This window comes from Dendrobates tinctorius, unplaced genomic scaffold, assembly GCF_039654945.1.
Source record: "Dendrobates tinctorius isolate UK_male_01 unplaced genomic scaffold, ASM3965494v1 ptg000039l, whole genome shotgun sequence".
Classification (NCBI taxonomy): Eukaryota; Metazoa; Chordata; class Amphibia; order Anura; family Dendrobatidae; genus Dendrobates; species Dendrobates tinctorius.
In genome coordinates, this window is record NW_027361707.1 from 33,178,448 (window position 1) to 33,200,211 (window position 21,764).

The 21,764-nt window shown below is 40.9% G+C and overlaps 1 protein-coding gene across 2 annotated transcripts; it reads right to left on the minus strand.

Moving 5' to 3' along the window:
- Positions 1–17,213: 17,213 nt before the first annotated feature.
- Positions 17,214–20,878, minus strand: FGFBP1 (fibroblast growth factor binding protein 1). Of its 2 annotated transcripts, none has more exons than XM_073574613.1 (2): positions 20,795–20,878; positions 17,214–18,171 (listed from the first exon to the last, which is right to left on the minus strand). In XM_073574613.1, exon 2 carries the CDS (start codon positions 18,160–18,162, stop codon positions 17,476–17,478), a length of 687 nt encoding a protein of 228 aa, XP_073430714.1. In that variant the 5' UTR covers positions 18,163–18,171; positions 20,795–20,878; the 3' UTR covers positions 17,214–17,475. The 2 variants fall into 2 exon arrangements, with proteins under 2 accessions (XP_073430714.1, XP_073430715.1); XM_073574614.1 differs by having other exon boundaries at positions 17,214–18,168; positions 20,795–20,875.
- Between the last annotated feature and the right edge of the window lie 886 nt (positions 20,879–21,764).

The following is a 21,764-nucleotide window of genomic DNA, read 5'->3' on the forward strand; positions in this document are numbered from 1 at the left end:
GCAGCCTGGGAGCAGAGTCCATCACCACTTGCAGCAGTCCAGTACACAGAGTCCCAAGATGAGTCCAGCCTCTGCCAAGAATCCAAGCATGCTCGAGTCCAGTTCTCAACAACCAAGTCGAACATGCTGAGTGCAACTCTCTTCCTAGTCGCCACTCCTCTAAGCCATGCCCGCACTTCCCGCCGACACCACAAACTGCGACTCCACCAAGCCATGCCAGTCCTTCCTGCAGACACCATTAGCTGGCACTCATCCTCTCTGGCTGACTGCGCAGGACTCCTATCCCGCTCCATCTTTCAACCAGGCTCTCCAACAACTCAGAAGGAAATATCACCAGCCGTGAGTGAACCCCCTAAGCACACCTTTATAGGGAGCCACACCTGATCCCTAATTAAGTGAACATTAACCTAAACCTATGGTGCGATACCGCTAACCACCACCGGGGACAGTCAAAACACCTTTGAACTCAACCAAAGTAAAAAAAGTTCACTTTGTGCTTTTAATACCGCCAGATCCAACACTGGATCATGACAGCATCCAAATGTACATGGAAGCCATATGTAAGCTTCTTGCACCTGTCTGCTGGTAGTTTCTTCCACTGCAATTCTGTCAAGCCCTTGAATGTTTGCTGAATTTCTTTTTACAATAGCAGATTTCAACTCGCTCCAAAAATTTCAAATTGGATTGAGATCAGTACACATTGCTGATCCCTGCTGACCAGTTTTAGACTGTCTATTTTCCCTTCTTTTCCATTTTTTGTGTTTTTGGCATTCTGTGCTGTAGGAATCATCTTCTGGAATTCATACCTAGTTTCCTTAAACTTGGGATCACATTTTGCCCTAAGGTGCTCTAAAAATATTCTTGTTTCAATTGTCCTGTAACTTCCGTAAATCTCCAGTGCTAGAGGCAGTTCAGCAGTCCCGCAAAATTATGGATCCTCCACCAAGTTTCACTGTATGTAGGGTACACTTTTGATTATAGACATAGAGCTCCAGTCTGGTTCCATCTGTACATTTTCACAGAAGGACTGTAGTTCAGCTGTGTAACAATTTGTGACATTCAGTTGCTCTTTGTATACCTTTTTTTAAGCAGTGGTTTCCCCAACAGCTTTCAGCCATAGGGCCCATTTTTTGTGCAGTATGCAGAATATGGTATACGTTGAAGCCATCACCCCAGAAGTCTAAAGTTCCTTGGTTGTTATACGTGGTTTCTTTGACACATTTCGATCCAACTAAGGTTCAGTAATCTTTTTCTAATTTATCCTCTTTCCACAACAATCTGGAAGGTTTCATGAGTAGCCAACTTACATTTCGAACTATTGAAACCAGGATGCCAAGCTTGCAGATAGTCTTGTACACTTTAGACTAGTTGTTCTTGGTGATAATAGCATTTTTTATTTGCTTAGACAGCTCTCTTGTTTTGCCATTGTGGACAAGAAACAAGGAGTGAAAGTAGCTGAATCTCTCAGTGGAACTTCACCTCCCCTCCTCCCAAAAAAATAATCAAATTATTTTTGCTCATTTATATGCTCATGTAGCTGTTTCAAAGAGAAGTCCAGCATTATCTTTATCAAGCCAACCTTTTCCTCCTTGAACGAGAAATCTGCATTTGAATCGTTATGCAAATTGAGCCCAAGTGCTTTTGGAGCCTGGAAGCTTTTCCCAAGCCTTTGTTGCTCCAGCTTTTTTCCCCAACCAGCCGCTGTTCATTCTGTCTTAATGACAGCTCCTTTTCTTGAAGTCATATTGTTAAGGAGCTGTCAGTCAAGCAGGAGAAGAAAGCGCAGGGTGGGGAATAGAGCTGGAGTGACACAGGCTTGGGAAGAGCTGCCACATGCCGAAATCACTTGAGCCCCATTTGCATATAGATTCTTGCTTTTTTCTCACTAACAGAGGAACAGACTGGCCATGTAAAGGTACCGTATTACTGGATTTGTCTTTGAAAGAGCTGCCTGCTAGCATCATGAGTCTTTAGATCAGTACGATGAGGGCAATACCAAACTTGTCCATTTTTGTTTTTTAGCGGTGAAAGCATTTCTGAAATTTGTTCAAAAAGAATCTTGTAACTTTTCTCTATTCTTCTTGTTTTTTTGCGATCTGATGTTGTTAGTGATACCATTTTGGGGTAAGACAATTTGATTGCTCTTTATTGTGTTTTTTTTTTGCAGGGGGGAAATGCGATGATAAAATATGACAATTCTGGAGCCCTGATTTATTTTTCTTTTTTATTGTTTAACATACAATTTGAAAATATTTATATTTTGATAGATCAAACTTTGTTTGGGGAAATGACATTCCCAAGTATGGTTACTTTTTATTAAAGAGGGGTAATTAAAATTTTTGTATAATTTTTTACTTTTTAAAACTTTTTTTTTAATTTTTACTTTTTTTTAGTCTATTTAGGGTGCTTTGAACTGCAATTGATTAAACTATATAAATCCACAGTGTATAGATAAATTGTGGTTCACCTATGAAGTCTATGGGCAGCACGTTGGCTCAGTGGTTAACATTGTAGCCTTGCAGCGCTGGGTTCAATTCCAATTCCAATCCCACCAAGGACAACATCTGCAAAGAGTTTGTATGTCCTCCCCGTGTTTGCGTGGGTTTCCTCCGGGTTCTCCAGTTTCCTCCCACACTCCAAAGACATACTGACAGAGAATCTATATTGTGAGTCCCAATGGGGACAGTGATGATGATGTAACGTCCTGTGGTATAAATGGTGCTATATAAGTGAGTAAAATAAATAAAAATAAGCCCATCCTGTGGCCGAGCTTCACTGGACTAGCATGGCAGTTACAGGATCCATCAGCAGGCAAACCACATTTTTGTTGCTACCATTGCAGAGGTCAGTTTTCACACTGAATCCATTGGATTAATTCAAGTAAATGAAATTATTGGGCTTTCTGTCTGAATAGTTTTTTCAGAGATTTCATTAGAAACCCTGATGTAGTGTTCAACAGAGAGCACTGTATAAATATTAACCTAGCCTACGACATATGAATTCATATATACAATATACAAGCAGTTTTACTAAACTATTTTCTCAGGAGATATGTTACATGGTAAAGACCATAAAAAGTTATACTCAAAAAAAACCAACCCAAATCTTTGGAACTGTATGGTGAAATTAACCCCTTTACCCAGGGCCGCAGCTATAATGAGAAAAGTTGAGCCAGGTGCTGAAGCGGCAGGCAGCAGGAGGCGGCATTATGCGCTCCTCTACCCGCAGCACCTACAATTTAGCCTCTGCACGCCGGTGCTGCTGTTCTGCAAGAGGCTGTAATTGATGAGATCACAGGAGGGAAGGAGTCAGGGCCCCCTGATCATGTGACCCCTGACTCCTCCCCTTCTGTGACCTCATCACAGGTCCTGTAGTCGCTCCTCTCCTCATCTGTAGCGTCTTCAATCCTGATATCATGTGACCCTGACTCCTCCCCTCCTATGACCTCATCACAGGTCCTGTGGTCATCAGTCCTCATTTTATGTAGGACTCTGCTGTCTGTGCTGGCTGTCATCGTCCTGGATGAGGGAAGTTTATTTGTGGGGTCAGAGGGGTTTACAGGGTGTATGTAGCAGAGCCGCGAGTGTGTGAGGTGTATGGAGCAGAGATGTGTATGGAGTGGAGCTGTGTGTGTACGCGGAGTGGAGCCGTGTGTGTGTATGAGGTGTACGGAGCAGAGCCGTGAGTGTGTGAGGTGTACGGAGCAGAGCCGTGTGTGTGCGAGGTGTACAGAGCGGAGCCGTGTGTACGAGGTATAAGGAGCAGAGCCGCATGTATACGAGGTGTACGAAGCGGAGCCGCGTATGTACGAGGTGTACGTAGCGGAGCCGCATGTGTACGAGGTGTACGGAGCGGAGCCGCGAGTGTAAGAGGTGTAAGGAGCGGAGCCGTATGTGTACGAGGTGTAAGGAGCGGTGCCGCGTGTGTAAGAGGTGTAAGGAGTGGAGCCGCATGTGTAAGAGGTGTAAGGAGCGGAGCCGCATGTGTACGAGGTGTACGGAGCGGAGCCGTGTGTGTGTACAAGGTGTACGGAGCGGAGCCGCACATGTGGGAGGTGCACAGAGCAGAGCTGCATGTGTACAAGGTGTACATTGTAGAGATGTATACGGAGTGGAGCTGTGTGTGTGTACGAAGTGGAGCTGTGTGTGTGTACGAGGTATACGGAGCAGAGATGTGTACGGAGTGGAACTGTGTGTGTGTACGAGGTGTACGGAGCAGAGCCGCGAGTGTGTGGGGTGTGCGGAGCTGTGTGTGTGTGCGAGGTGTACGGAGTGGAGCCACTTGTGTGTGAGGTGTAAGGAGCAGAGCCGCATGTGTACGAGGTGTACGGAGCAGAGATGTGTACAGAGCAGAGCTGTGTGTGTGTACGGAGTGGAGTCATGTGTACGGAGCGGAGCAGCGCATGTGCGAGGTGTACGGAGCGGAGCAGCGCGTGTGCGAGGTGTACGGAGCGGAGCAGCGCGTGTGCGAGGTGTACAGAGCAGAGCAGCGCATGTGCGAGATGTACAGAGCGGAGCCGCACGTGTACGGAGCAGAGCCACACATGTAAGAGGTGTACGGAGCAGAGTCGCGTGTGTGTGAGGTGTATGGAGTGGAACCGCGTGTGTATGAGGTGTATGGAGCAAAGCCGCATGTGTACAAGGTCTACTGAGTGGAGCCATTTGTGTACAAGGTTTACAGAGCGTGGCCACATGTGTACAAGGTGTACGGAGCAGAGCCGCATGTGTACGAGGTTTATGGAGTGGAGCCATGTGTGTATTGAGTGGAGCCGTGTGTGTGCGAGGTGTACAGAACGGAGCCATGTGTGTATGAGGCATAAAAAGCGGAACCGTGTATGTGTGATGTATGCGGAGCCATACGTGTACAAGGTGTATGGTGGGGAGCATTCATACCTCCCAGCGGGACAGTCCCAATTTTGAGAGAGATTATGCCCCGGCTGGGAGCTTACTTTTCCCGCGGACACAGGAGTACATGGCGGAGCCCCGAGGAGCACTTTAAAATTTGCACGTGACGTTCCACCAGAAGTGACGTGTTAGAAGATGACTGGAAATGAGGTAATTTCCGGAGGAGATTGTGACAGAACCATGGAGGCACTTCAGGGAATGCTTCAGATCCATCACCGTATCCTCCCCCAACAGCGCGGACAGCAGGATCGCCGTGGACTCGGGATGCCAGCCATGTGAGCGGATCATGATATGTCCTGGATCGGTAGGCTCAGGTGGGCACTACAGTGGGAGCCGGGCTGCTATAGTATCTTTATAGAATCTTTCTTACTCTCTCTGTTTCTTTCCTTCTTCTTTCTTTCTCTGTTATTTCTTTCTTTCCCCTCTTTCTTTCTCTCTCTCTTCTTTCTTTCCCCTCTTTCTTTCTCTCTCTCTTCTTTCTTTCCCCTCTTTCTTTCCTTCTCTGTTTTCTTTTTCTCTCTGTTCTTTCTTTCTTTTCCTCAGTACCAGTCAGTGTGCCCACAGTACCAGTCGAATAAGAGGGGTAGGAAACTAGGTGGCACTGGTCACATTGAGCCTCTCATACTTTTTACTGGTGTATAATCATATGCCCTTAGCACCCCCATAAAGTGGGCCAGCGCCAGACAACAGGGTACAAACAAATCACTATTACTATCAGTCCAAGTGGACAATTATATAGGTAAAGTTAATGATGTCCCTGTGCCAAGCACTGCGGAGGATCAGAATACACTGAGGAGACCAGAGCAGCGGGGTTTGGGTAGAAGAATTATATGGGGCCCATTATGCTGTATGAAGTAATATATGGTGCCCATTATACTGTGTGAAGTAATATATGATGCCTATTATGCTGTACGAAGTAATATATGGTGCCCATTATACTGTATGAAGTAATATATGGGGCCCATTATGCTGTATGAAATAATATTTGGGGCCCATTATACTGTATGAAGTAATATATGGTGCCCATTATACTGTATGCAGTAATATATGTTGCTCATAATACTGTATGAAGTAATATATGGGGCCCATTATACTGTATGAAGTCATATATGGGGCCCATTATACTGTAAGAAGTAATATATGGAGCCCATTATGCTGTATGAAATAATATTTGGGGCCCATTATACTGTATACAGTAATATATGGGGCTCATTATACTGTATGCAGAAATATATGGTGCCCATTATGCTGTACAAAGTAATATATGGTGCCCATTATGCTGAATGAAGTAATATATGGTGTCCATTATACTGTATGAAGTAATATATGGTGCCCATTATGCTGTATGAAGTAATATATGGTGTCCATTATACTGTATGAAGTAATATATGGGGCCCATTATACTGTATGAATTAATATATGGGGCCCATTATACTGTAAGAAGTAATATATGTGGCCCATTATGCTGTATGAAATAATATTTGGGGCCCATTATACTGTATACAGTAATATATGGGGCTCATTATACTGTATGAAGTAATATATGGTGCCCATTATGCTGTATGAAGTAATATATGGTGCCCATTATGCTGTATGAACTCATATATGGGGCCCATTATACTGTATGAAGTCATATATGGGACCCATTATACTGTATGAAGTCATATATGGGGCCCATTATACTGTATGCAGTAATATATGGGGCCCATAATACTGTATGAAGTAATATATGGGGCCCATTATACTGTATGAAGTAATATATGGTGCCTATTATGCTGTATGAAGGAATATATGGGGCCCATTATACTGTATGAAGTAATATATTGGGCCCATTATACTGTATGAAGTCATATATGGGGCCCATTATACTGTATGAAGTAATATATGGGGCCCATTATACTGTATGAAGTAATATATGGTGCCTATTATGCTGTATGAAGGAATATATGGGGCCCATTATACTGTATGAAGTAATATATGGTGCCTATTATGCTGTATGAAGGAATATATGGGGCCCATTATACTGTATGAAGTAATATATTGGGCCCATTATACTGTATGAAGTAATATATGGGGCCCATTATACTCTATGAAGTAATATATTGGGCCCATTATACTGTATGAAGTAATATATGGGGCCCATTATACTCTATGAAGTAATATATGGTGCCTATTATACTCTATGAAGTAATATATGGTGCCTATTATGCTGTATGAAGGAATATATGAGGCCCATTATACTGTATGAAGTAATATATTGGGCCCATTATACTGTATGCAGTAATATATGGGGCCCATAATACTGTATGGCGCATTGGGGATAGGGGATGACTTTCTGTTTGTTGTTGTGGATCAGGCCGCTGGGACCTCCATGATCCTGGGAAACGTAGCTGTGGTGCCATTTACATGTGGCTATTCCAATAGCACCTTAAAGAGAGTGATGAGGGGACGACAAAGTATAGCAAAAATTCACTGATCGAGGTAATGAGTGCTACAGTTTGTGGGCTGGTGGGATTTGTGTGGCAGGGCTGCATTTTTGTCCCAGCCCGGCCCTGTGCCAGGCCTACCATTGCCATTATTGACCCTTGTTCTGGATACTTACGTGTTGTTCCTCTATGTGCGTGTGATGGCGCTGACATCCTTGTGTTTGGACACCTTTTTTTCTATTTATCTAAATCAAAATGTCCACTATTGTACTGAGTTTTACAGGGTAGATATGAAAATTTACTTTGTGTGCGGGGGGGGGGGGGGCGTCATTTTGCTATTCGCCTCAGGCAGCAGATAGGCTAGGTTCACCCCTGCCTTTACCCCCAAGAGTGGTTTGCGCGTTTTAAATATCCGGGCCAATTTTTACAATTCTGACCACTGTCCCTTTATGAGGTAATGACTGTGTAACACTTCCATGGATCCCGGTGATTCTGACATTGTTTTCTCGTGACATATCGTACTTCATGCTAGTGGTAATATTTCATTCATATATCTTGCATTTATTTGTGAAAAAAAAACGGAAATTTGGTGAAAATTTAGCAATTTTCCAACTTTGAATTTTTATGCCCTTAAATCATAGAGATATGGAGCACAAAAAACTTAATAAGTAACATTTCCCACATGTTTACTTTACATCAGCACAATTTTGGAACCAAATTTTATTTTTGTTGGAAGTTATAAGGGTTAAAAGTTGACCAGAGATTTCTCATTTTTACAACACCTTTTTTTTAGGGACCACATCACATTTGATGTCACTTTGAGGGGTCTATATGATAGAAAATACCCAAAAGTGACACCATTCTAAAAACGTGCACCCCTCAAGGTACTCAGAACCACATTCAAGAAGTTTATTAACTCTTCAGGTGCATCACAGTAATTTTTTGAATGTTTAAAAAAAGATGAACATTTAACTTTTTTTCACAAAAAAATTTACTTCAGATTCAATTTTTTTTATTTTGGACTGCAAAGTTATTGTGCAATTTGTCCTCAATACGCTGATACCTGATATGTGGGGGGAAACCACTGTTTCGATGCATGGCAGAGCTCAAAAGGGAAGGAGCGCCGTTTGACTTTTTCAACGCAAAATTGGTTGGAATTGAGATCGGATGCCATGTCACATTTGGAGAGCCCCTGATGTACCTAAACAGTGGAAACCCCCCACAAGTGACCCCATTTTGGAAACTAGACCCCCCCAAGGAACTTATCTAGATATGTGGTGAGAACTTTGAACCCCCAAGGGCTTCACAGAAGTTTATGACGTAAAGCCATACAATTAAAAAATCATATTTTTTCCAAAAAATTATCTTTTCTCCCCCAATTTTATTTTCCCAAGGGAAACAGGACCCCAAAAGTTATTGTGCAATTTGTCCTGAGAACACCGATACCCCATATGTGGGGGTAAACCACTGTTTGGGTGCCTGGCAGAGCTTGGAAGGGAATGAGCGCCGTTTGCCTTTTTCAATGCAGAATTGGCTTGACGCCATATTGCATTTGGAGAGCCTCTGAAGTGCCTAAACAGTGGAACCCCCCCACAAATGACACCATTTTGGAAACTAGATCCCCAAAAGAACTTATCTAGATGTGTGGTGAGAACTTTGAACCCCCATGGGCTTCACATAAGTTTATAACGTTACAGCCTTAAAATTAAAAAATCATATTTTTTCCAAAAAATGATCTTTTCACCTCCAATTTTTATTTTCCCAATGGAAACAGGACCCCAAAAGCTATTGTGCAATTTGTCCTGAGTACGCTAATACCTCATATGTAGGAGTAGACCACTGTTTGGGCACATGGCAGAGCTTGGAAGGGAAGGAGCGCCGTTTGATGCAAAATTGGCTGGAATTGAGATCGGGCACCATGTCGCGTTTGGAGAGCCCTTGATGTGCCTAAACAGTGGAAACCCCCCACAAGTGACCCCATTTTGGAAACTAGACCCCCCCAAGGAACTTATCTAGATGTGTGGTGAGCACTTTGAACTCCCAAGTGCTTCACAGAAGTTTATAATGCCCGGGCGTGAAAATAAAAAATTCATATTTTTTCCATAAACATGATCTTTTAGTCCCCAATTTTTTATTTTCCCAAGGGTAACAGGAGAAATTGGACCCCAAACATTGTTCTTCAATTTGTCCTGAGTATGCTGGTACCCCATATGTGGGAGAAGACTACTGTATGGGCACACGTTGGGGCTCGGAAGGGAAGTAGTGACATTTTGGAATGCAGGCTTTGATGGAATGGTCTGCGGGTGTCATGTCGCGTTTGGGGAGCCCCTGATGTGCCTAAACTGTGGAAACCCCCCCACAAAAGTAACCACATTTTGGAAACTAGACCCCCCAGGGAACTTATCTAGATGTGTGGGGAGCACTTTGAACCCCCAAGTGCTTCACAGAAGTTTATAACGCCCGGGCGTGAAAATAAAAAAATCATTTTTTCTACAAACATGATCTTTTAGTCCCCAATTTTTTTATTTTTCCAAGGGTAATATGAGAAATTGGACCCAAATGTTGTTGTCCAATTTGTCCTGAGTACGCTGATATCCCATATGTGGAAGAAAACTACTGTATGGGCACATGTCGGGGCTTGGAAGGGAAGTAGTGATGTTTTGGAATGCAGACTTTGATGGAATGGTCTGTGGGTGTCATGTCGCATTTGGGGAGCTCCTGATGTGCCTAAACAGTGGAAACCCCCGACAAGTGACCCCATTTTGGAAACTAAACCACCCAAGGAACTTAACTAGATGTGTGGTGAGCACTTTGAACCCCCAAGTGCTTCACAGAAGTTTATAACGTAGAGCCACAAAAGTAAAAAAAATCATATTTTTTTCCACAAAAATGATATTTTTGCCCCCAATTTTTTATTTTCCCAATGGTAACAGGAGAAATTGGACCCCAAAAGTTGTTGTGCAATTTGTCCTGAGTAGACTGATACCCCATATGTGGGGGTAAACCACTGTTTGGGCGCATGGCAGTGCTTGGAAGGGAAGGAGCACCGTTTTACTTTTTCAACGCAGAATTGTCTCAAATTGAGATCAGACGCCATGTTGCGTTTGGAGAGCACCTGATGTGCCTAAACAGTGGAAACCCCCAATTCTAACTCCAACTCTAACCCTAATCTCAGCCCTAACCCTAGCCCTAGTCCTAACCCTAGCCCTAACCCTAGCCCTGGCCCTAACCCTAACCGTAACCCTAATGGGAATATGGAAATAAATGCATTTTTTTTATTCTATTATTTTTCCCTAACTAAGGGGGTGATAAAGGGGGGTTTGAATTACTATTTTTGGCGGGTTTTTATATTTGGCAGCTGTCACACACTAAAAGACGCTTTTTATTGTAAAAATAGTTTTTGCATCACCACATTTTGAGAGCTATAATTTTTCCATATTTTGATCCACAGAGTCATGTGAGGTCTTATTTTTTGCGAGATGAGTTGACGTTTTTATTGGTACCATTTTCGGGCATGTGACATTTTTTATTCCGATTTTTGGGACGCAGAATGAACAAAAACCAGCATTTCATGAATTTCTTGTGGGTGGGGGGCGTTTACACCGTTCCGCATGTGGTAAAATTGATACAGGGGTTTTATTCTACGGGTCAGTACGATTACAGCAATACCTCATTTATATCTTTTTTTTATGTTTTGGCGCTTTTATGCAATAAAAAACATTTTATATAAAAAATGATTATTTTTGCATCGCTTTATTCTGCGAGCTATAACTTTTTTATTTTTTCGCTGATGACGCTGTATGGCAGCTCGTTTTTTGTGGGACAAGATGACGTTTTCAGCGGTATCATGGTTATTTATATCCGTCTTTTTGATCACGCTTTATTGCACATTTTGATCGGCGGTATGATCATAAAGCATTGTTTTTTGCCTTGTTTTTTTGAAGGGGTTCACTAAATAAAGGGGTTAACTAGTGGGAAAGTTTTATAGGGTGGGTTGTTACGGATGTGGCGATACTAAATGTGTACTTTTATTGTTTTTTTTTTATTTACAAATAAAATAATTTATTAGGGAATTTTTTTTATTTATTTATTTAGGAATTTTTTTAAAATTATTTTTACACTTTTTTTTTCTACTTTATTATATTTTCCCAGTGTGGGACATTACTATACAGTGTCAGATCGCTGATCTGACACCTCACAGTGCACTGTGTCAGATCAGCGATCTGACAGCACTGCAGGAGGCTTTCTCAGCCGCCTTCCTGCAGGACCCTGAAGGCCCCTGCGGCTATATTGGACACAGAGGCCTGCAGGGAGGAGACCTTCGGAACAGCACAATCACATCGAGCTGTTCCGAGGGGCTCAGGGAAGCATGGAGGGAGCCCCCTCCCTGTGCGATTCTTCCTTAATCCCCCGGTACACTGCGATCATGTCTGATCGCAGTGTGCCAGGGGTTAATGTGCTGGGTGCGGTCCGTGACTGCTCCTGTCACATAGTGCCGGGTGTCAGCTGTGATAATCAGCTGACACCCAGCCGCGATCACCTGAGCGCAGTTGATCGCGGTGACGTACTATCCCGTACACGGTCATACAGTACAGGCCTGGGTCACGTGGACGGTATAGTACGTCCAATATCAGAAAGGGGTTAAAAAACAATCAAACAACAAAATGGAATACTCTAGGGAGCAGTGGGTATACAATAAGGGCAAAAGCTGAGCACTTTTGATGTGGTGACAGGTTCTCTTTGACACCAGACACAGCAGAAACATTGATTTTATTCTTTTGAAATTGATGATATAGAAACTGTAAAGACGAGTTACATGTGAGATGCAGCAGCCCTCGAGAGTTTCAGTACATATCTGTGTCATGTGCACAATACCTCTGGTCTTTTTCTTGGTTTTGGACTAAAAGGAATTTTATATTTTACAAGAAAAGAAATATAAAGCTGTAAAACAGGTTTATTGTTAATCTGATTCTGCCAATAAACTCTGTAAAGGGACTGTGATCTCAGGAATGTTCTGTGCTTAGTTGTACTAGGACATGGAGAAGCGCGAGTTTATCAAGTTACATTATTTATGTGTTCAGATAATCCAAGTACTACACTCATTTCAACCGTTCAGTCCCCCTGTAACATATCTGCTTGCCGTTCATTCACTTACAGCAACAAGATCTGCTGACGAATTTCAACACCAAGGATTGAAAAATGTTCTACACAATAATCGTAGTGCACGTATTACGGACTGCGTGAAACCCAGTTTCCATTGCGACTATACACTTGTCATCTTGGAGTTTCCATCTTCTGCTAAATAAATGGAGGTGGCAGCTGTCTTACAGATCATTCTTGTTGGAAATAGGTGACACTTCTCAACTATCTATGAAAGTCAAAGATGTTCCAAAGAACGGAATAGATAGACCATCCGCGGGAATTGGGAAAAGCAGCAATGTCTAGAAGATTTCTTGTAGGTGATGCCTGGATTTACAAATCAGGCGGGAAGTTCACCAAGCACCTGTCAGTGCCCTCGTAAGAAGTCCAAGTACAATTGTCACCCCCCAGTGCATTACCAATCTGATTTGCATATGAATTCTATGTAGATTCTTCATGATTGGCACATCAAATTTCTAAATAACAGGTATCATTTTCATTGGGGGACATGCTTTTTCACAGCCATAACACAACTTCCATGTTCAAAAATGTGCCGACATGTTTACTTTGGGGGAAGAATCTTAACCTGCATGGCCTTTTCACCCTTCACTCTAGGTTCCTGATTTGAAACCCTCTCCATCTCTTATGTTCTCAATGGACCTGTATCACAGTTACCTGAATAAAAAGGTTACAGCTCCCAGCCAGACCATGATCAGTCTATATTGATTTATGTAAATGATCAGTTAAGGGGTTGTCTGTGATTTTTACACTGATGGCCTGTCATAGAATGTTACAGTTGGAAAGGGCCTCCAGGGTCATCGTGTCCAACCTCCTGCTCAATGCAGGATTCACTAAACCAGTCTGTCCAACCTCTGTTAGACTTCCATTGAAGGAGAACTCACCATCTCTCGTGGCAGTCTGTTCCACTCATTGATGACCTATCCTTAAGATAGGATATCAATATCTGATTGGTAGGGGTGCAACACCCGGCACTCCTGACAATCACCTCTTCCCGATGCTGGAAGGGGCCGGAATTGCTCAGATGAGGAGGTACACAACTCCATCAACTGTATGGTGGGCGGATGTGCAATAGTCAATAGTGACTGCAACATCTAGATGATTAGACAGAGAGAGAGCTCTCTGTTACACACTGCAACCCCTTACTCTGTATTAATGGGCTGCAATGGCAGCTCGAAGCCTAACAGCGATCCCCATTGGCTGTGATCTTAGTAATTTTATAAGCTAGCATGGTCTAATAGAATCAATGATATACTGATAGGCATACAGAAATATTGCAGTGTATAGTATAAGAACGATCAAGCTCATTAAAGTTCAAAATCCTCCAGTGGTACTAGAACATTGAGTAATAAAAAAAAAAATAGTAATTAAACACTTAACAGTATATTCAAAAACAAAAAAAAACCAAAACTGTTCTTTACATCTAAAATGCTTTTGTAAAAAAAATAGAAATAAAAAGTTATTAACAAAATGTTGTACCCCAAAATGGCCCAAAAACAAGCCTTAATACAGCTCAATAAAAAAGAAAAGAAAATTAGAGGTCTTAAAATGGAGCAACATGTAACTGTGGCAGAATTGCTGTCAAATGTACCCCAAAATAATACCAATAAAACTTCAATTCATTCTACAAAAAGTCAGCTCTTGAACCGCTTTCATGGTGAAAAAAAAGCTTTAGAAGTTTTTCTTCTATAAAAGTGAAAAAGCACAAAAACTTCATTGAGACTGGCGTTTCAAACTAGCGTTAAATTTGGCACATAAGTTCGCCACCATTGTTATTCCACTCAGGGACTAGAGTAACATTTCTGTCGTAATGTACGCAGCCAATATTGATTAATTTGATGAGTTGGCCTAGCCACGCCCTGCACTGCATCTGCTACTCTCCGACTGCTGAAAAATGGCTTTTAAACACCAAAATCGCAAAATGTTTGCGCAACTCTTCTTTGGGTAAAAAAATTATGACTTTTCAAAGTGTTTTACACCAGTTTTCTGGCATGAACACTTTGATATCGAGACCAATATCCTTGGTATCTCCATAATCGTGGCAATGTGCAGGATAAATACAACATTACATGATGAACACCGCAAAATTTATAACTCACAGAACAATGCTGGAATTGCTTTTTTTCACCAATTTTCCCCCGAAAGAGTTAATAAAACTTAAGTCCTGATTCATGATTGTTGTTTCTTTGCTGTTTTGGAGTGTTTTGCTCTTTATTAGTGGTTTTTAGTGTTTGCACCTTATTTTATGTTTTGTGCCACTTTTTAAGTTGCCTTTCTTTTAGAAATCTTTTTGATATTTTTTTTGACAACTTTGTTTCCAACTTTGCATGTATAGATTCACGAAGCGCGATTTTTACCAAATGTCGCATTTTTTTTAAATTTCATCTCACTCCAGTCCTTGCCTTGCATAGGTTTTCTGGCAGAGTTTTCAATTTGCCGCATTTTGGAAAAAAATATCAGCGAAAGCCACAAGACAAAAAAAAAAAGAAGAGCGGCTTCAATAAATCCCAAATGAAATGATGAATCGGTGTATAACGTATATGTGCGGCAAAAAAAGGTGCTCATTCTGGAAAATGATAACTCCTTGGATTAAAAGGGCTTTTCTAACTTAGAAAAGCAAAACAGTATCACATCAGTTCACTGTGTTTTTGTAGTACTCTCATTACTTTCATAGTACCTTCAGTTTGTACTGGATTTGTACTAAATGTACACTACATTAAAACAGGACAATAATATGTTAACAATAAGTAAAAACCTAACAAAACCAATCAAACACATTTTTCTCTTTGTTAACTTTTTATTTACAAAATGTAAAGGGGGATTCAAGTGAAAATTGGTTTAACATATATACTTTTTACAATAGTTTTATCTCTCACATTGAAGACAGAGAGGCGATTGAAGCAAACATAACAAATCAAGTTAAAAATAAAGCTCAATAATATATCCGAAAAATAGCATGTATAAATTAATCACGGCAATTGCATAAAGGAGTGGCCTTAAGAGTAGACCTATTTCTGTATTTTACGTATTATTATTATTATTATTATTATTATTATTATTAATAATAATAATAATAATAATAAGTTCTATTATTATGTATTAATATTATATTTTTTTATTTTTGTCTCATGTATGTACTATTTTGTGTTCTTTTTTGTATTATGTATTACTGTATTACTGTACCTTCTGTACCTGGCCTCCACAGTCACCAGACCTGAACCCAATCGTGATGGTTTGGGGTGAGCTGGACCGCAGAGTGAAGGCAAAAGGGCCAACAAGTGCTAAGCATCTCTGGGAACTCCTTCAAGACTGTTGGAAGACCATTTCCGGTGACTAACTCTTGAAGCTCATCAAGAGAATGCCAAGAGTGTGCAAAGCAGTAATCAAAGCAAAAGGTGGCTACTTTGAAGAACCTAGAATATAAGACATATTTTCAGTTGTTTCACACTTTTTTGTTAATTATATAATTCCACATGTGATAATTCATAGTTTTGATGCCATCAGAGTGAATCTACAATTTTCATAGTCATGAAAATAAAGAAAACTCTTTGTATGTATGTACTGTGTATGTATATATATATATATATATATATATATATATATATGCATGTGATAACTGTTTCAGTGCTTTCTTATCTTATTTTTATATTCAATGAAATTATTCTGTAATTAAATGGATATTCTTCATCTTCATTGATGGGTATCGTTGGGTAGTGTTTGGAAGAGCAAGCACTTTAGCAATTTACTGTTTGTTAAAATTTTTAGCCATACCTTGAAATGTTAACACTTTTCTTTGTATACTGTTGGTCGCCCAGGTGACCGACCAACACTACTGTCTAGCAGCAGTTGCCAAACATGCTCAGTGCTTACAAGCGCTTTTCTATTCTGCTTGTAAGCACTCCTTTCAAGCTGGCTGGGCTCGGTGCAGCGCGCTCTTACCTCCAAATCCCGGCTAGCTTCAGCACAGTGCATACAAGCTTGACAGCAGCTGTGGTCGGTCTCTTAGGCAATAAGCTACAAAGAAAAGTCTTATCTCCAGAACAACTGCAGATTTTAATAAACAGTAAATAGCAAAACTATCCAATAAAACACATCTATGAAGACAAGAATAGCTCTTTAAACATATATAAAACCCAGATTATTCTTTCCGGCTCATGTGTTATGACCAAGCACCATCCACGGGACTGATATCCACCCTACCCTTACAATAAAAAGGTGGTGCTTAGAAGATCCATTGCAAATGTCAAACTGGAACCCTTCTCCTTCGTGTTGCCGATCTATGATACCAAGGATAAAAGATTTGAGTGTTTGTATCTCTCTTTACAACCTCCTGGACAATCCCCCCTTCCCCAGTTGTTTGCAAGACAGGTTCTTAACACTCAAAACAAAAGGGGAAAGAACCAATGAGGGGTTGGCCCCATCTCTACAAGAACTCCAAGGTCTTTTTTTACGGTACATACAGGCTTGCTATTCATCTTAAGGGAAAAGAGGAATCTCATACTGGTTCTTCATTGTCTTGGTAAAATTGTGGCACCTGCAGAAAAAGCTCGGCTCAAGTTCAAACCCTTTACGGGGAAGGTTCCTTTTGCTAATCTGAGTTGTGTCCCCTTCCTATCCATGAGATATCAGAAATGGCAGCCTCTAGTCCCTCCTCTAGGAATATGCACAAATGAGTCTTATAATCTCCGAGTGGTATACTTATATAACATATAAAGTTAACCAACCATAGTAAAAAAAATTCTTTATTTTATAAAAAGAAAAAACATAAAAAATATAATATATAGTACTGTAGTGATGAATCAGTTCAATTTTTTTTACCAGTCCACAGATCAGATAATTGATGCATTTCATACAACGTACAACATGAAGACATGTAAGAAAAATCTGGAAAAGACTTTTGACTTACAAGTTTAAATATAGTAGCATGTTTATATAAAAATAAAAATAAAAGAAGAAAATTAATATTAACAAAAAACAATTATTTTGGCTTAGCAACTCTTGCCTTGAACCATTGAGAAGAAAAATGAGCACAGTGAGCTCCATGAGTTTCCACAATACTCCTTGGCTAATCTTTGCTTCTCAAGTACATCTGCATCCTCTACACAGTCCTGTGTTGGTTCAATAATGTCCTCTTTAGTTGATGTACCTTCTTGGACTTTGTGTTCTTGGCTTGGCCCTAGCACATCGGGCAGGAGGTACCTTAGGTGTGCCTCTGGTGGACCTTTCTTGCATTCCTTGGACTTAAGGACAGCTTTTTGGTCCTGGCAAAGGTTCTTCTGTTTTCTCAGAGCCCGAGTGATTTGCTTCCAGTAAGACTTCTGATTTGCAACGTAGTTTGGGCATGCTGTAGGGTTTCCTCCATAGGCGCAGGATATTTTTGTTTCTCCTTTTGCACACTCCACATTTACAGCCACAGTCTCAGTCCCAGATACAGACCAGATGCATTCTGCCTTGTCTTTACTGACAAATTTTCCTTGAAGTTGAAGTGATCCTCTCCCTCCTTTGGCTCCTTTCTGTTTTTCTCCATTACGAGTGGGAGATTTTTGGTTTTCCTCTTTACCTGCCCCTTTCTGTCTGTCTTTTTTCCCTTCTTTTTGTTTATTTCCTTTCACCAGGAGAAGCTGGAAAATCAGGAGGCTCGCCACAGTGAGTAGGGCAAAGTTTTTCAGCTTCATGATGTGCTGCTGGTGAAAAATAGAAAACATGACATAATATAAATGGTAGTGAAGAAAAGCTGCATGTCAGCGCTGAAGAATAGGAAACATTACAGGGATGATTATTAGTATGCTTATGTATGGGACCTTACAGGAGAATTCCAATAAAAACAAACTACTGGTTATGATATATGGAAAAAAGATGAATTTGGTTAAAATTGTGATCTCAAACCATCATTGATTCCTAGAAGAAAAGGGCTCTTATTCACATGTGCATGTCAGTTTTATGTCAAAGCTAAAAGCTGACCATTTTTCTTCAATTTGCTGATCTTTTTTTATCCTTATATGTGGGTATAATGAAAGGCTACTGTTGATACACCAATGTGAAAAATGCTAATAGTGCAATAAATAATAATGCCCTCAATTCCTTCAATAAATGCATTCATATGTCCTTGTTATGTGTATCGTTGTTATTATTTACTATGTATCTAGATAGAAATGCAGTCATTAGGTATATGTAGGGTAAGCCAGAAGCAACAAAATTATTTGAATAAATTACCTTAATGGTAAGTATACTGGCAAATGTGTGAAAGATCGGAGCTTTGTCCCCTCACCCCGACGCGCGTTTCGCTTCACTTCTTCCTGGGGAAAAGGGACGCAGCTCCAATATTTTGCAAGTTTGGCCACTATAAATTTATCTTTATAGGGGTCATCATGGTTCTAAAGTTTCTATTATTGTAAATTAAGCTGAACATTCTTTATTTTTTTGTCATTTTTTATTGCCCTTTCATTCTGAGAATCACTGCTGGTCAAATTACAAACATCACCAATGTCTCAAATCAACTGGATTTTACCGTGACAAGTCTGGTGAGTTAAAATGTTACTGAAAGAGGTTTAAGCTGGGGCTACACTGGTCATGCAGATTTATAAAAGCCCATCCATTGCATTAATACTGTAACCTTTTGCTGTTTCACCTCATATCTGCTGCTGTTGAGCTCAAGAAATAAAAATGAATGAATTAACCATTCACATTCACAATGCGTGCTAGGATCGTAATCCATTGAAGAGCACTTTACAAGGGATTCTATCTGGTTGACATCTATTTGAAGTGTGACTCAAGCAAGGGAAAGTGGAGTCATGCAATGACATGACTCACTTCACAATCCTGTTCTGGGCTTAAAGAAGTATTACCTTTAGTGACACATCTGCTTTAGTGCATTTCTCATGAAATAATAATTTTCAGACATTTTTATCCTCCGTTATTACTCTTAGAAACATATAAAAAAATATATATATAACTGGGAGGTATCATTTCTATTGTCTGCGGGGTGTGTCACTTCAAAGTTAAACCCAATCCGTACTGATGGGGAAACTTTGGTCTCGGTAGAGACAGCAGTCAATATATTCCTTAATTTCTAGGAATAGTAAGTGGAACAACACAGGTATCTAAGAAAAGATGTTTCAAACTTGTTATTTCAACAGGAATACACTAGTGATGAGCGAGTAGCATCGTTGCTCGGGTTTCCCCGAGCATGCGCGGGTGGTCTCCGAGTATTTTGGCGTGCTCGGAGATTTAGATTTCGTTGTCTCAGCTGCATGATTTGTGGCTTGTAGACAGGCTGAATACATGTGCGAATTCCCTAACAGGCATTCCACACATGTATTCAGGCTGTCTAGCAGTCACAAATCATGCAGCTGAGACGACAAAATCTAAATCTCTGAGCATGCCAAATACTCAGAGGTCACCCGAGCATGCTCGGGAAAACCAGAGCAACGAGTATACTCTCTCATCACTAGAATACGCACATAGAGGCCACATTTACACATTCTGTATTTAGTCAGTATCTTACATCCGTATTTGTAAGCCATAATCAGGTGCGGAACAATCAGAGGAAAAATATAATAGAAACCCGTCACCACTTCTGGATTTATCATCCACTCCTGATTTTGGCTTACAATCAGTGATGGAAAATACTGACCGAATACTGAACATACGAACGTGGCCTTACTAAAATAGCTATGTCAGGAAAAGAGTCAGATCCACTTTAAAAGAACACCGAGCAAACGTATTTTAGTGTGTTATGTCTAGTGCATGAACCCAAGGGGATCGAGAGGACATTAGATAATCTCTGTATATGCAGCGCGCTCTTGAGAATGATACAGAATTAATTTTGCCCTTTTAGACCTCTTTCACACGTTCAGTATTCGGTGAGTATTTTACATCAGTATTCGTAAGCCAAAACCAGGGAAAATACGTGACGTGTTTATATTATACTTTTCTTCTGATTGTTCCACTCCTGTTTTTGGCTCAAAAATACTGACGTAAAATAAACTACTGAATGTGCGAACGTGGCCTTAACCCTCTTTCATTCCTATTTTGCATGAGCGGTCCAAATCAATTGATGTTGGGACAATATTGAAAAATACAACTCTTAAGGCCATGATGCTTGGCCCATAATGGTTGATTAGTTATCTGGACATCTAGCAATACAGGCTTTTTTTTTTTAAATGTAACCCTTTAAATAATAATAAATCATAAAAGTAATATTTTTCTTCTCCATTATATGATAATATTTTGTTGACTTATTGGTATGTCGAGAACAATGCCATGCTATCAGGAAATGACCGTAGAGAAATATCTCATCACGCATACCTTGTGGATTGAAGATTTCCTCCTCGGACGTCTTCTGTTGCACTGTTGTGTCACATGTGTTGCTAGTTGTAAATGAGAGGTATTTATAAAGTGTGGAGGACACACCTAAGCTCAGGATTACGACACAGTCTTCCAATATTTGTTTCAATAGATTCTTATGGGGACACACCTCCTGGATATAGGCCAGTATAAGATGTGCTACCTGACAACCGTAATACTGGATTTCCTTTAGTTGTTTCATTGTTCTTTGCCAAATAACCCGCTCTGCAATTACTGCCAGGAAGCCTTTCATGTCTCCATACTAGTATGAGCCCTCTTTCGGGCTCTCGCTGTAACGTAAGCATCCTCGCTATGTAGGAGAGCTGGTTTTCTTCTTCTCTCTGCACACAATGTCTAAACTAATGTGTTTAGACTTGTTTTTTTTGTGTGTGTTACTTAATAATTACTTATCAGACTTATGAAGAACATAAAATCAGTTCATCTCTGTGTCCTATTTCACTCAGCCTTAGGATATTTCATGTGTAATTCTGTATTACTTATACATTTTTATCCCTTGGTGATCAGATATAGTTCTAAAGTTCACTGTTACATGTGCACTCACTCTGGACACTTCTCGTGACCCCTCTGTTACCAACACGCTAGGCAAGGTGGAAGTCCCGGAGTGGACCCTCTGGACCGCGGCACCGAGGCGCCCCGGACGAGCAACCAGGTGGAACCGACCCCTATACAGGGATCGTTAGGAGCAGGTCCGGGGATTCGAATGCCACGGCAGCCGGAACCAAGAGGGGCGGCTCGGAGCGAGCTGAGGAGCTAAGCCCGGGTAGGCGAACTGGAGTTGGACTGCAGGAATGAAACACGGGCAGCGGGACTGAGACTGGAGCACGGACAACAGGATGGAGACTGGAGCACAGACAAAGAGGATGGAGGCTGGAGCACGGACCACAGAAGGAAGGCTGGAGCACGGACCACA